General features: G+C 37.4%; 1 protein-coding gene, 1 long non-coding RNA gene and 1 other non-coding gene across 3 annotated transcripts; all 3 read right to left on the bottom strand.

The window, feature by feature from the left end:
- Nucleotides 1-1,442: 1,442 nt before the first annotated feature.
- LOC123895302 lies at nucleotides 1,443-2,235 on the bottom strand. The gene has a single exon (XM_045945558.1). The coding sequence runs from the start codon at nucleotides 2,182-2,184 to the stop codon at nucleotides 1,546-1,548; it is 639 nt and encodes a 212-aa protein (XP_045801514.1). The 5' UTR covers nucleotides 2,185-2,235; the 3' UTR covers nucleotides 1,443-1,545.
- Nucleotides 2,236-4,623: 2,388 nt separating this feature from the next.
- On the bottom strand, nucleotides 4,624-6,581 carry LOC123895303. Its single transcript, XR_006804186.1, has 2 exons — nucleotides 6,421-6,581; nucleotides 4,624-4,807 (listed from the first exon to the last, which is right to left on the bottom strand). It is a non-coding gene; the product is annotated as an uncharacterized LOC123895303 (long non-coding RNA).
- A 3,669-nt stretch (nucleotides 6,582-10,250) lies between these two features.
- LOC123900186 lies at nucleotides 10,251-10,357 on the bottom strand. Its single transcript, XR_006805837.1, has one exon. It is a non-coding gene; the product is annotated as a small nucleolar RNA R71 (small nucleolar RNA).
- Between the last annotated feature and the right edge of the window lie 6,157 nt (nucleotides 10,358-16,514).

Genomic DNA, 16,514 nt, shown 5'->3' on the forward strand with positions numbered 1-16,514 from the left:
CAATTTTCGTAACTGTAAAATTGTTTCCCGCCGCAATCCATCTGCAATTTAGAAACATGGGCTTATTGAACACTTTATCAATCTCGAAAATTTCTCTTTAAGCCCCTCCAGTTTTCTCTTAAGCCCCCCAACTTTCCATTTTTAACCTTAAACCACTGTTCGGATTTTAGAACCGAACCAAACCAACACACCATTCGGATGTTATGTTCCGAACCCACCACTACGACCAACAGTGCATAATTTCTTCCATCATCATCTTCACCCAATCTCAACCATCATAATCTTCACACAATCTTCAATTCATCTCATAGTTTCTTCCATCATCATCTTAATCACTCAACCATGCAAGATTCAAGGTTTCTTCCATTGATAGAAATCAAATTTGATATCCAAAATATTTATCCCAATCCCTTTTCTTGTGGCAGAGCGGTTGAATAATTGGTCAACATCAGTGAACTCATCATCCATGGCATGAACAAGGGGTTGGAAGAATCATGGCACCGCTTATCATGCTTCGGAGACTAATTCGCTTAGTTTCGAAAGTTACAATCCGAATTAGCTTAGTTTCGGTAGTTTAGATCCGAATTCGCTTAGTTTCGGAAAATTTGCTTTGGCATCGAGCTCTTCCCATTTTCATGATTTCTCTAGCTTGATTAATGTTGATGTTAAAGTTTCGAGCATTCTATCGCCGCCGTGAAAGTGCTGAGATCCAACAACAACAACAACAAGAAATGCTTCAGAAGGTCTCTTCAATGGAAATCAAGACCTAACAATAACAACAACAAGAAACTCAATTTCAATCTGGTTTTGGTTTTAACGGTACTGAAGATGAGGATGACAAGAGGAAGGAGAAGTTGTTGTTGTTGTTGTTGTTGTTGTTGTTCTTGTTCTAGACACCATAACAATTAAACCAATTTCATGAAGTATAATTGGAAGCTTTGGAATTTCAGGAAGCAAAAATGAAACCAATTTTAGGAACTTCGGGTAACTTGTTTTGTCTGTTGGAGAAGGACATTTAGTCATGGTTCATTTGTGTCCAATATGCACTAGGATTGCTTGGAATGTGGCTCTGAACACTTACAAGCCGTTATATTTCATTGCATATATATGTATTATCTCTGTTTCAACCAATTTCGGACTATATGTTCCGAATAAAAGTTGATTTCGGATTGTATAATCCAAAACAAACTGGTATCAAAATCAAGGGCATTTTTGGGTTTTTGGGGGGCCTGCAAGCATATAAGGGGGCCTAAAAAACAATTTTCAATCTCGAAAATTAAACATGGGCTTATCTATTTAATAGAATGGGTAGAATGAATATGTTTATGAGGATGTCGCATGATCTCACTGGTGAGATCCAAAGATATACTTGACTTGGGCGTTTCCATCTCATTCGAGAGATCATCAGTGTAGGAGGGTGTAAAGATCAACAAAGTTTCTACCTTGGATAACATTGCATCATAGCAAATCAATTTTTATTTGTTTTGCACCACAACAAAATAAACAAACAATTCATTGTGGTAACTAACCACACGCACAAATTAATTAAGCATCGGTAATACAAGAATTATTTATCCCTTTATTTTGTGCTTTGGATGGTTCCATGGCATGGCATTGTCTACAAGCAATGAAAAACCACCCTAAAATTCTCCGCACAAACCTCAACGACACCCTCTTCTTCATCTTCTTCTTCGCCTCCCTTTTCGCCCGTTTTTGTTTTCTTCTCTTGGAAGCATCACGGTTCAAAGCCACAGGCACAGGGGTTATATATTGCCGCCTTTGGGAACATCCATGTGACTGTTGAACAGGACGAGAAACAGATCTAGAAGAAAGCTTTGATCTGTTGTGGAAAAGTTTTCGTTCGGAGCTATCACTAGAGCTTGTCCTAGCACTGCTGCAGCTGCTGTTGGTGCTGTTGCTTCGGGACGAAAGCAATGAGTCCTTGCTGCTGGTTCGGCTAGTGGTAACATGGTTGAGAGGGAATGAATGTGGTTGGAGGCGTCCGTTAAAGAAAATTTGGTCGGCCGGTGATGTAGTGCAGGAGGGTGAGTTAGGAGTTAGAGACCCGAACTCAAAGTCGGAATCCTCTTGATTTGGGGTGCTCGGAAATGAGAAGGAGTCCCCCGAGGGACTCCTCTTTGAAGGTGAATGATTAGAGAGGGATGTTTCTGTTTTAAATTTCATGGAGCTTCTTAATATTGATCTTCACAGTGGCTTATATTGGAGTTAGAGTGTGTTTTTAAGCTTAGTATTTTGGTTTGAAGTTTATAGGAGCTAACTAAGGTTTATATAATGGGAACTGTGTGGATGCCATCTAAACCAAACTTTAACAAGTAATTAATATTGCATGGTGGTTGTGTAATTATGATGTTGGCTATGTCTGAAATTAATGTAATATTGTGTCACAAACACCAAGTGTCTCAGAATACAAAGTGTGTACTACAGTAAGTATGTTTTTAGAATTTCTTCCGTACAGTTGAAAAATTAACAATGAGAATTATTAATGAGTAGTATTCTGCAATGCCAACCCCAAACAATTAATGAGTATTTAAAAACCAAGACACAGAGTTCCAAATAAATGAAGCAATTAAAAACCAAAAGAAAAAAAAAGTTGGAAGGGAGAGGCCCGCATTGGAGACAAGTATTCCTATGGCTATATTTTGTACTAAAGACCAATAAATGGTGGGATCGCTAGTATTGTAGCTTTGCTTTGTAACCTCAAAAAAAAAAAAAACAAAAAAAAAAAAGCTTTGCTTTGAAGAATGAAAGTCTAAATTAAAGGAGGAGTGTGTTTAGAATGATCAAATTGCTTACTCTTTTAATTTTTTATGTAAAGAAAGATACTAGCTTTTGAATTCTCGTAGCCAAATAAGGGGACAAACAAGCTCTTATAAAAATCATTGGTCTCTTATTTAAGTTTTTGTGGCGTAACCAATGGCCCATATCAACTACTCATTATGCCTTTGGTAGCATCGGCCACCAGATTCAGTCTTCAATATATTTTCCCAACCAAAGCAAATTATTCGTCAATCTTCATTAGAAACGCACACTTTCATGTGACGCCAACACAAAGTGGCTGGTCCATGAATTTAAAGACAAAAGCTGTAGAAGGTTTGATCTTATTAATGGCATGTTTATGAGTGCTACTCATAACACTGCCATGCCCATGCCCCCAAAGAACAATTTGAAGAGGTGTTCAAACCATATCCATTCTCTAAAGAGATTATACTCTCTTAGCTCTCGATTAATATTTGTCAATTTGAAGAAATGTAAGCCAAGATCCGAAGTGATGGCTAGTCGATCAGCTGGCAAAGTTGGTAACATAACATCTAAGCATGGCAGCATAGACTGAAGTCACTCATATTAGCAAGGATACCAATTGTGATTAAAATTATGTGTAATAATTGATAAGCACCATCAATTTTAAAAGTATATCATATCAAAATTATTGTTGACTATATTATTCATCACGAAATATTTTTATGTATTTCCTGATCAATGATTTTTTTTCTACCGGATCATAAATTTAGAGAATAATTATCATGTGAGATTTGGAAAGTTATTATCACGTGTGATTTGTAAAGTTATTATCAAATTCAATTCTGCTAAATCAATTTTTTTTGCAATACAACCAAACACAACCATAGTCATGTCACTAATCACATTCATTATTTTGATTTTAACATTGCAAATTTAATATTAACCGATGATGAATTGATACAATATGCACTAGCAGATATTGAGATGATGTTACGTAGTTGTGGGAAGAGTTTAAAAGATTATCCTTCAATGCCTAGAGCAGACACATCATTAGTTCCTGATATACAAAATAATTTAATACACGACGAATTGAATTATAACAGACAATCATTAGCTGAGGAACATGTTAGATTGATGTCAACTATGACTTCAGAGCAACGTAAAGTATATGACACAATCATGACAAGAGTTAACAAAAACAAACCTGGTGTGTTTTTTATTTATGGTTATGGCGGTACAGGGAAGACATTTATCTGGAGGGTCATGTCATCCGCATTACGCTCAAAAGGTGAGATAGTTTTAACAGTTGCCTCAAGTGGGATCGCTGCATTGCTTATACCTGACGGAAGAACAACACATTCAAGGTTTTGTATTCCTCTAAATGTTGATGGGTTTTCAACACGTATCATAGTTCCTAAAAGCCTTTTGACGCTATTAATACAAAAAACAAAGCTTATTATATGGGATGAAACACTAATGATGCACAAACACTGTTTCGAAGCTGTTGATCGAACTTTAAAAGATATTCTCAAGTTTGTTGATGAAAAAATAAACGCATTCCCTTCGGTGGAAAAGTTGTTGTTTTTGGTGGAGATTTTAGACAAATTCTACCAGTAATACCCAAAGGTACAAGGTCAGAAGTTGTTCATGCTACTATTAATTCTTCGGTTCTTTGGAAGTTTTGTGAAGTTTTAACATTTAGTAAAAACATGAGGCTTATCGGTGGTGTAACACCCTTAATTTACCCCTTTATTTTATTTTCGAAAAAGTTAATTTCATTTATTTAATAAGGATGTCACACTTACTTCAATTAACTAATTCCTCAAATAATTAAAAATCATGAAACGGAAAATACAAAAATAATAAAGTTTCAAAGTCCGAATTGAAAATACTGAATCAAGTGACATAGCTCAATTGTTATAAAAATTTAACAACATAATTAAATAAAAGTTTTTCCCAACAACATCCTAACAGAGCGACTCCAAATAAATAGCAAAGCAACAGTTATCCGAACACACCATCTATGATTCGTCTCCTACCTGAAAATCTACGGTTGCACACCGTAGGGCCAAGCCAGAAGGGGAAATGTAAAGGTGAGTCAAAATACATCAAGAAAGTAACTGAATTAAAACAACTCAATAACTAACAACATCATAAACAACAACAAGACCACCTAAGCGGATGGCCACGCACATTCATCAGTCAACCACAATCATCAATCGTTAATTAAATAAAGATAAATAACAACAACATTTAAATAAAGAAATATAATTAAAATGCATGCAATACGCCTAGACTCGCTACATGCATGTGGTACTAATTGCAACGTCATTTCTAGTTTTACATCATAGAGGATCAACGTCATTATTTTCAACTTCATTAAGCAATATCATTTTCAACGTCATTAAGAAACATCATTTTCAACGTCAATTATACAACTTCAATAGGCAACGTCATTGGACACATGAATGAATGCATGTCATGTTATAATAAGCAACTTCAATAGGCAACATCATTTAACAACTTCAATAGACAACTTCATCATCATTATAGCAACATCAATAAACAACGTCCTTAGGCAACAACAACAACACACCGGCCTACAACTCAATTCCTATCTCTCTAAAGTTTCGACTCAGCCAATTAACCTTGCTGGACAGCAAGATAACATCCAAACAGTCCCTAACATGCCCCGTTCCATTTTTAATTTAATTTAAGTAGCGAAATTTGTGAAAAATATTCATTGAATAGAACCAGGGAGAGTGAGGTATCCCAAACCGTTCCAAATTATTCAACATACTGTGCATAAAATTTTAATAAATTTTCACGAAATTGTAATATTTTTAATCACCTTTTTACTCCAAATAATTAATTAAAAATAGCTACGAGTGTCCAAAAATTACAAAATAGGTACCAACATTTCAAGAAAATTATTTACTATTTTTCGGTAAAACAATTTTAAAAACAATGATCACCCGAGACCATTCACGCGCCCCCACACGCCTGAATCGCAAGTGGGCGAAGCCAACCCGCTACTGTTCATCTCCTTCACCCGTTTCATTGCAAAACGGGTCTCTCGACCCGGTTCCTCGACCCGACTCGTTCTCTCTCATTTTTCAACGAAAATTGACATTCTTTATACCGTTTTGATCGTCATTGAATTCTAGGAATATACCCGATATTTATTTTTAGAAAAGACACTCGAATCGAATGTTTTACATAACAAAAGCTTCACACGAATTTTTTAAACAAACACCATTGATGGTTGTTCAAATGCTTCGGTTTTGACATTCTTTCGACCTAGAAAAATCCTACCTAGAATTGCCTTAGAATCGTATTTGATGCTCAACACGTTATGAAACCGTTTCTTTAGAATTATCATCAAAATCCCAAAAACCCCATTATTTGAATTTCTCAAGAACAACACCAATCCATGGTTTTATTTTACTCAACATCGAAACACGAATTGCAGCAACAACAAAAGCATAAAAACATTATCATAACAAATTATGAAATCGAAATTAAGAATAAGTATTGAAACAACAACAACATCACATAATGGTAGGAGAAAGTATAAGAACAACAACTTAAGCACATACATAATCAATACAAAGTATGCCTATTGAATTCAGAGTTTTCAAGAGTATAAAGCTCCCTTACTTGGAGTGCAGTGAATTCCCTATATTGAGGTTAAACTCTTCCTTCCCTTTCTTCTCTTCACTCTCCCACGAGCTTTCTCTCTTCTCCTATCCTTGCACTATTTTTCTGTGTGTTTGTTTTTGTTATTGGATCATCCTACTGAAATTTTCCTTCTTCTATCCACTTATGTCCATAGACAACTACATTATTATTATTATTAAAATATGACATTATTATTATTAAAATGTTTTAATGAGAATTAAAATTATGTTTCTTCTTCTTTGTCCCTTTCTCTACCATTTTCCTATCTACACCCCCTCTATGCTTCCAACACCTTTTTATTTTATTTTCTAATTAGCAACGTCATTATTTTTATCTATCAATTATTTAATGATTCGCCACAAAATAATTAAATAAACATCGTCAATCAACACCACATAAACATCGTCAATCAACACCACAACAAGAAAATCAACACCACAATAACTAAATAATTAAATAAAATGAATCCTAATTTTTGGGGCGTTACAGGTGGTGCTTCGAGTGCATACGTTGAACAAAGAAGATTGTTTTCTGAATGAGTTTTGGGTGTTGGCGATGGAGAAATTGAAGATGACAACGACGATGATTTAGAACTTGACATTCCATCAGATTTACTGATTCCAAATTCAGGTGATCCTCTTGCTTCTATCGTTGAAAGCATATATGCCCAACTTTTACAAAACATGAACGATATAACGTATTTCCAAAATAGAGCTATACTAGCTCCTAAAAATTCAATAGTCGACACAATAAATGATTATATGCTGGATTTAATTCCTGGTGAAGAAAAAACATATTTGAGTTATGATACTCCACTCACACAAAATGTAGACGGTCAAACAGTGGATGATGTTCATACTCCCGAATTTTTTAACATGATTTCTACGTCGGGACTTCCAAATCTCAAGTTGAGACTTAAAGTTGGAGTTCCAGTTATGCTATTAAGAAATTTGAATAAAAAATTAGGATTATGCAATGGAACAAGACTTATTATTATGAGATTGGGAAAACGTGCTCTTGAAGGAAAAATTATTTCAGGAAGTAATATTGGTGATCAGGTTTTCATACCTAGATTTTCTCTAACACCATCTTACGTGAGAATTCCTTTTCAATTTCAACGGAGACAATTTCCTATAATGATTTCTTTTACGATGACTATTAATAAGAGTCAGGGACAATCTTTAAAGCATGTTGGAATATATATTTCGTCGTCAGTGTTTTCACATGGTCAGTTGTATGTTGCAATTTCAAGAGTTACTTCTTGAAAAGGATTAAAAATATTGATCATCGATGATAACGGTGAAGATACGACTAAGAATTCGAATGTGGTCTATAAGAAAGTCTTCCGCAATATAACATAATTTTCTTTGTATGAATATTTATCCAAAATTATTGTTGAACTATCGTTTAATGTTACTCAACTTTTTTCATATACCTTACATTATCGGAATTATCATATTGATAACACTGAAAAATATAGTATTTATTTTATAATATTAGTTTAATATTTTATTATTTTCTTTGCATTTTAGTAGTATTATTATCATTTTTTATTGTGTATTACAGGTATTTCCGGAACTTCTCGAAATAAAAAAAATCACAAAATTAATGTCAAAGTGGATCAAAAAGACATTGGATCAGATGGAAGAGAGGCCCAAAAGAAATTGGACGAACAAGGCTAGCCCACAAGCACTTGGCATGTGCCAGGCACATGTGGTCCACACAACAACACATGGCGTTGGCCATGCTTGTGGCACTCGCCACACCTATAAGCCATGGCGCCGGCCATGTGCCTTGTGGCACCCGCCACAGGCTTTGTACACATGGCGCCCGCCATGTGCTTATGGCACCCGCCACGTAGTGCTTCCTTCCTACTTTCACGGACACGTTTCACACGGCTTTATCCTCAACTCAACTGCTCCTCAGATTTCGGTGCTCCTCAGATTTCGGTGGAAGCAACTAAGATATGCACGTTTCTTATAACGGAACAACGATTTAGAAGGAGATATTTCTATTTCATGAAGGCTATAAATAGAGAACACTAGTCAGTGTTTTAGGGACATTATTCTACGCAGACTTAAGAGAAAAATTCAGTTTAAAATTTTAGTTGTTAAGTGTTTTAGTTTACGGAGCAAAAAGGTGTGGTGTTGCTGCTTACACTTCCAGTTCCAGTGTCAATCAGTCTTTGATTTCCTTTGTTCCGGTGTACCTGTACTAGTTTCACTAGTATTTGTAAGTTTTAATAACAGTACTTTTATTTTATTCAGTTTGAATATTCAGATTTATGCTTTGATATAATTACCAATTCAAGTTTAATTTTGTTATATTCCAGTTTGATATTCGTATGCTCTGTTTGATTTACTGTTACTCTGTTTAAATGTTTCGTTTAACTAAGAATTATTTAATCAGTATCTTGTCAAATAAAATCATGCGCAGCTAAATCTATTTAACTGGATGTGAATTAGGAAGCTAATCTAGATTTGGTAATTAATCTGTGACTTAAGTTTTTTTTTTCAATCTAGTTTTCTGTTCAGTTTTTAATAATTAAATTAAAGATTTTGCACGAGAGTGAAAATTAACTAAGGTATAAATTAATAGCACGACAGTGTGAGATTTGTACCGGATAGTAAAAACTGAACATTAATTTTAAACACCGCGACAGCTCTTTAAAATTAATTAAACTATATTAGTTTTCAAAAAGTATTTTATAAATAGATGTGAGAACGAGAGTGAAGCATTCACTTATATTATATAGTATCAGTTCAATAGCGCGACCGCGTGAGACTATATTTTTAAACTAATGTTGTTTTGAGAAAACTAGATCTTTTTAATTAAATTGAATTGATTTTCAAAAAGTATTTTTATAAGTAAGTGCGAGAGCGAAAGTGAAACATTTATTTTATATCTATACGATATTACTCAATAGTGCGAGAGTGTGAGACGCGTATCTTTTAATCAATTTCAGTTTATTAAAAAGTATCATTATTTCAAAACGCAGTTTAATTACCGAATCCATTGAAGCAGTTTTATTCACATTCCAGTTAGTTTAATAATATTTTATTTAATACAGTTTAATTAATTATCTAAAACGCCTTCTTTAATTAATATCTAGCCTTAACCTTACGATATATTAAAAACATAAGCGAAATATTACAAATAGTCCCTGTGGGATCGATAATCTTTTATAACTACACGATATACCTGTGCACTTGCAGAGTTATCTCACCAAGTTTTTGGCGCCGTTGCCGGGGACTAATTTAGTCAATTTTCGCTAATTAGTTTTTAATTTGTGACGATTAAGGCAACCCTTTTCTTAGGTTGTATGCCCAATACTCGTAACTCCGAGGAACCATTACAACAACCTATACCCGAAATAGAACGTTTTATTCATTTTAAACGTCGAATCCGCGAACTTCAAAACCTCTTACCCATGGCTAACAACGCACGTCCTCTTAGGGACTACGCCGTTCCTTCCGAAGAAGAAACCGCACTCGAGCATCGCGCCCCCTAACATCGAAGCAAGAAACTTCGAGTTGAAACCCGCTCTGTTGCAAATCGTGCAACAAAACCAGTTCTCTGGTTCCCCTACGGAGGATCCTAACCTCCATTTATCAGTGTTTGTGCAGTACGCAGACACGATCAAAGCCAATGGTGTCGAACCCGAAGCAATACAACTCCGTCTTTTCCCGTTCTCTTTAAGAGACAGAGCTAGAGCTTGGCTCCAAGCTCTACCTTCGAACTCCATCACTACATGGAACGAATTGAAGAAACAATTCTTGGCCAGATATTTCCCGCCAAGTAAGACAGCTATGCTAAGGGCCCAAATCAACGGATTTAGGCAAAAAGAAGGAGAATCACTTTTCGAAGCATGGGAAAGATACAAGGACATGATGAGACTCTGTCCACACCAAGGTCTAGAACAATGGCTCATAATCCATACCTTCTATAATGGCCTGCTTTATAACACAAGACTAACCATAGATGCAGCCGCCGGTGGAGCACTGATGGATAAACCATACCAAGAAGCCACCCAGCTTATAGAAAACATGGCCCAAAACCATTATCAATGGGGAAGCGAACGCGCTGCTATAGAGAAATTCCAAACAAAAGGCGGTATATACGAAGTAAGTGGCATAGACCATGTCAACGCCAAAGTAGAAGCCCTTACTCAAAAGTTGGAGAGTTTAACCCTGCCAACCACATCCACCGTAGCTGCAATCCAACCAAATTGCGAAGTATGTGGAATCCCTGGTCACGTACCATCTGATTGTTCTATATTAGCCGGACTCGACCAAGTGCATTATGCCGCTCTGTCCAATAACTATAATCCTGGCTATAAGAACCATCCTAACTTATCTTATAGGAACAATAATACACTCAATCCTACTCAAGCACCTCCAGGTTACCAAAAGCAAGGAGCACAACCAGCCGCACCTTATCCACCAAGGAAGTCTAACTTCGATATCATGATGGAAAAATTCTTGAACCAAAACATTCACACTAATGAATTGGTAAAACAATTAGCAACTAAGGTAGATGCCCTAGCCACCCATAACAAAATGCTAGAAACACAGATTTCCCAGGTGGCACAACAACAAGCAACTATTGCCGCCCCAGCCGGCACATTTCCAGGACAACCCGAGCCTAACCCAAAAGGGCATGCGAATGCCATACATGCTATAATCACAAGAAGTGGAAAGGAGTTGCAAGGACCACCTGATTCTGGAGTAAAAAACTCAGAAAGCGCTAAGATAACCAACAAGGGAGCCGAGAGTAGTGAACCATCAAAAGAGCCTGAGAGAGAATCCGAAAATCCCCAATTAGGAGATAAGGAGGGGACAACCAAAAAGCTTACACCTGCTGCACCACCTGTTTACAAAACACCTATCCCTTTTCCTCAAAGATTAGCTAAGACTAAAACTGAAGGACATTTTAAGAAATTTGTAGAACTCCTGAAGCAACTAAACATAACCATACCTTTCTCAGAAGCAATAACGCAAATGCCAACATACTCAAAATTTCTTAAAGAAATTCTATCAAACAAGAGGAAATTAGATGAGGATAGTACAGTCGCACTTACCGAAGAATGCAGTGCCATATTCCAAAACAAAATGCCACCTAAACTTAAGGACCCAGGAAGTTTTTCAATTCCCTGCGTAATAGGCAACTACGTAATAGATAAGGCACTATGCGACTTAGGAGCAAGTGTTAGTCTCATGCCCCTCTCAATCAGCAAAAAGTTAAAATTGAGTGATCTAAAACCTACTAGGATGTCTCTTCAACTAGCAGACCGTTCAGTTAAATACCCTGTAGGTATCCTAGAAAATATTCCAGTAAAAATCGGCCAACTCTATATCCCTACCGACTTTGTAGTAATGGACATTACGGAAGATTCATGTATTCCAATCCTTTTAGGAAGACCATTCCTAGCCACTGCAGGAGCAATAATAGACGTTAAGCGAGGAAAACTTACACTAGAAGTAGGCGAAGAGAAAATTGAATTTATTCTTTCTAAATTCATGCAAACACCAGCTGTCGAAGACACTTGCTATGCCATAGACATAATTGATGAGTGTGTTAAGGAAATAGAGAAAGAACTACCTCAAGAAATAGAAATTCTAGAACCTCCTATAGATGAAGGCCAAGCTTCACTAAAACTTAGTGTAGAAGATAACTTGAGAGAGGAACCTCCATTCGAACCCAATCTCACGCCGGAGCCTAAACAATCTTCGCTAGAACTCAAACCGCTACCCAAGAACCTTAGGTACGAATATCTAGACGAAAATCTGAGTCGCCCAGTCATAGTGAACGCTGACCTAGACCTGATAGAAACAGAAAAATTATTAGATGTCTTAAGAAAATATCCTTCTGCCTTAGGTTACAACATCTCAGACTTAAAGGGAATTAGTCCCTCTGTGTGCATGCACCGAATCTTATTAGAGGAAGATGCAAAGGCTTCGAGAGAACACCAAAGAAGGATAAACCCTATCTTAAGCGAAGTAGTTAAGAAAGAAGTGCTGAAACTCTTAGACGCAGGCATAATATATCAAATATCTGATAGCAAGTGGGTCAGCCCTGTTCATGTAGTACCAAAGAAGGGAGGACTAACAGTTGTCAAAAACGAGAAGGGAGAATCTGTACCTAAGCGAGTGGAATCAGGATATAGAATGTGCATCGACTATAGAAAATTAAACAAAGCCACTCGGAAAGATCATTTTCCTTTACCGTTCATTGACCAAATGCTCGAGCGTCTAGCTAAACACTCATATTTTTGTTATTTAGACGGATACTCTGGATTTTTCCAAATCCCGATACACCCCGACGACCAAGAAAAGACCACCTTCACATGCCCTGTAGGTACCTTTGCCTATAGACGTATGCCTTTTGGATTATGTAACGCCCCTGCAACCTTCCAACGATGTATGATTGCGATATTCGCAGATTTTATAAACAATGTCATGGAAGTATTCATGGATGATTTTTCTGTGTATGGGGAAAGTTTTGAAGGATGTCTCGCTAATTTAGAATTGGTATTACAAAGATGTGTTAAAGTCAACCTAGTACTCAATTGGGAGAAATGTCATTTCATGGTTCGTGAAGGACTAGTCTTAGGGCATATAGTTTCTAATAGAGGAATAGAAGTGGACAAAGCTAAAATTGAAGTAATAGAAAACCTTCAACCTCCAAAAACCATTAGGGACATAAGAAGTTTTTTAGGACACGCAGGTTTTTATCGTAGATTCATAAAAGACTTCTCTAAAATAACTAAACCCTTAACAGGCCTTTTAATGAAAGACGCCGAATTCATCTTCGACGACAAATGTATGGAAGCATTCCAACACCTCAAGCAAGCCTTGATTTCCGCACCTATAATGCAACCTCCTGATTGGAGTGAACCATTCGAGATTATGTGTGACGCCAGCGATTACGCCGTAGGAGCCGTTCTAGGACAAAGAAAGGATAAAAAGCTACACGCTATCTACTATGCAAGTAGAACTTTAGACGCGGCACAACTAAACTATGCTACCACCGAAAAAGAACTCTTAGCTGTCGTATTTGCAATCGACAAATTCCGCTCATATTTGGTAGGATCTAAAATCATCATTTACACCGATCACGCAGCAATCCGATATCTTATGAGTAAGAAAGATGCAAAACCAAGACTTCTAAGATGGATACTGCTGCTACAAGAGTTCGACCTAGAAATCAAAGACAAGAAAGGCATAGAAAATACGGTAGCAGACCACCTGTCTAGAATAGATGATATTAGGGAAGAACATATCCCAATTAACGATGACTTCCCTTGTGATAGACTGATCGCCCAATTAGATTTTTCCTCCAACAAAGAAAAAGCTCGCGATGAGAAAATAGAAACCATTCTAGTCCAAACTACAGCCCCCTGGTACGCTGATTATGTTAACTACATAGCTGCCGGAATAATGCCACCTGAATTATCTTATCAACAAAAGAAGAAATTTTTCCATGATGTTAAACAATTTTATTGGGACGAGCCCCTTTTATTTAAAAGAGGCGCCGACGGAATTTTTCGTCGATGCGTCCCGGAAGAAGAAATGGAGAGTGTCATTACCCATTGTCACGCCTCACCTTATGGAGGGCATGCAAGCACTTCTAAAACCGCTTATAAAATCCTACAAGCCGGTCACTATTGGCCTAACCTTTTTAGAGATGTTCACGCGTTTATTGCAAAATGCGACCAATGTCAGCGTACGGGAAACATCTCAAGAAGAAACGAAATGCCACTCACAAACATCCTTGAAGTAGAAATCTTCGACGTTTGGGGTATAGATTTTATGGGACCCTTTCCATCCTCATCAGGTAACAAGTTCATACTCGTAGCAGTAGATTACGTGTCAAAATGGATAGAGGCAATCGCCTCTCCCACTAATGATACACGAGTAGTCGTTAAGTTGTTTAAGAAAATTATTTTCCCTAGTTTTGGAGTCCCCCGGTTAGTCATAAGTGACGGCGGCTCTCACTTTATATCCAAACAGTTAGAAAACTTATTAAAAAAATATGGAGTGAGACATAGAATTGCAACCCCATATCACCCACAAACAAGTGGCCAAGTAGAGATCTCTAATAGAGAAATCAAAACAATCCTAGAAAAAACCGTATCCACTTCTAGAAAGGATTGGGCCACCAAACTGGATGATGCACTTTGGGCATATCGAACCGCCTATAAGACACCCATAGGGACAACTCCATTTAAACTCATCTACGGAAAATCTTGCCATTTGCCGGTAGAATTAGAACATAGAGCCTATTGGGCAATTAAAAATCTTAACACGGACTATCAGGCTGCCGGAGCAAAAAGAATGCTAGAACTAAACGAGCTAGATGAACTTAGGCTAGATGCTTACGAAAATGCCAAGATTTATAAAGAAAGAACTAAAAAATGGCATGACGGGCACATACTAAGGAAAGAATTCAAGGAAGGAGAACTCGTACTCCTCTTCAACTCTAGGCTAAGGCTATTTCCTGGAAAACTTCGTTCCAGATGGTCAGGACCGTTTAAAATAACTAAAGTCTTTAAAAATGGGGCCGTAGAAATCAAGAGTAAATCAAACGCAACATTCATTGTTAATGGACAGCGTTTAAAACACTAATATTTCCCCAATGACGGAGATCACTACTCAAGTTTAAAGTTAGATGATCTCCCACCTGAAACCTAGACGTTGACCGGATTACTGTCGAGCTACCGACATTAAACGAAGCGCTGCATGGGAGGCAACCCATATGTTTATTTTCCATTTTTCATATGCTTTATTTTTATTTTTTTGTTGATCAGCACTAACTTGTATGATTGTTTTCTCTTACTGAAAATAGCAGATACTGAATTAATTTTAAGAAAAAGAAAAAGAAAAAACGAAATGGAGGACAAAATGATAGTTAAGTTCAGAAGCGCCACACAGAAGCAGCGTTACGAAGACCTTTCCCACCGAGTGACATCGTTCCATGTTCTTCCAGACAATCACGCCTTAGTTGCTTTAGGTATCTCTGAGAGTGTAAGGTTCTTAATCAACCAGCTAGGTTGGGACCGCTTCATCTTCTCCAACCCACCCACCTACCGTAATCTTACTCTAGAATTCCTAAGTGCATTTAGGTATGAGCCGACTCGTGGAAATTCCACACATGGAGGCCTAGTTAGTTTCAGACTGTTTGGAAAAACCTACCATCTTACAACCCAAGAGATAGCCGAGTACTTAGGAGTAGCTTGTGGCCCAGATGCTTTCACTGAGATACAAGATGATACCTATATGGAAAGCATGCTTCAACAATACTGGGGCAGCATAGCAAGCAACCCTAACTCACCCCCTGACGAAAGACTAAGCACAGCCATCCATAACCCGGCAATAAGATATTTCCACATGATTATTGCTCACACCTTTTTTGGAAAACCCCCCAACGTCACAACCGTCAGTAGGGAAGAACTTTTCATAATGTTCTGTGGATCCCAAGGTCGACCACTTAATGCTGCAGCCTTCCTACTTGACAGCCTAGCCAAATTCACCAAAGACCAAACTCGCCGCATAGGTACTGGTGGTTTTGTCACCATCATAGCTAGGGCCCTAGACCTGTATACCCCACTATCACAGATCACCCTCTCTGTAGGAGTAGAACTTATGGGTATTCAGTTCTGTTTTAACAATCACCTAATCGGAAACCTTGGCCCTGATACCTTCCAACTGTTGGTTAACCTTGAGCCTGTTCATGAGTTTACCTTGCCTTATTATGACAAAACTAGTGTCCACGATAAAAAGAACTGGCTCTACAACTTGGAAGGACAAGATGAAACAGACCCTGAGACACCACCATACTACCACATTATTAATGACCCAAAACCCCCCACCCCACTTTTCATTTATTCACCTGCCCCTCCATCACCTGCCCAAACAGCTGCTTCTACCTCAGTGCCACCACCTAACTACGGAGCGGCCATCACCGACATTCAGTATGAACTTGAAACTCTTCGTGCAGATCTCGCTACTCTAAAGGGAGACTTCCATAGATTCATGGACCTGGTCATAGGACAGTTCGATCAATGCTCGAAC

This window comes from Trifolium pratense, linkage group LG7 (assembly GCF_020283565.1).
Source record: "Trifolium pratense cultivar HEN17-A07 linkage group LG7, ARS_RC_1.1, whole genome shotgun sequence".
NCBI lineage: Eukaryota > Viridiplantae > Streptophyta > Magnoliopsida > Fabales > Fabaceae > Trifolium > Trifolium pratense.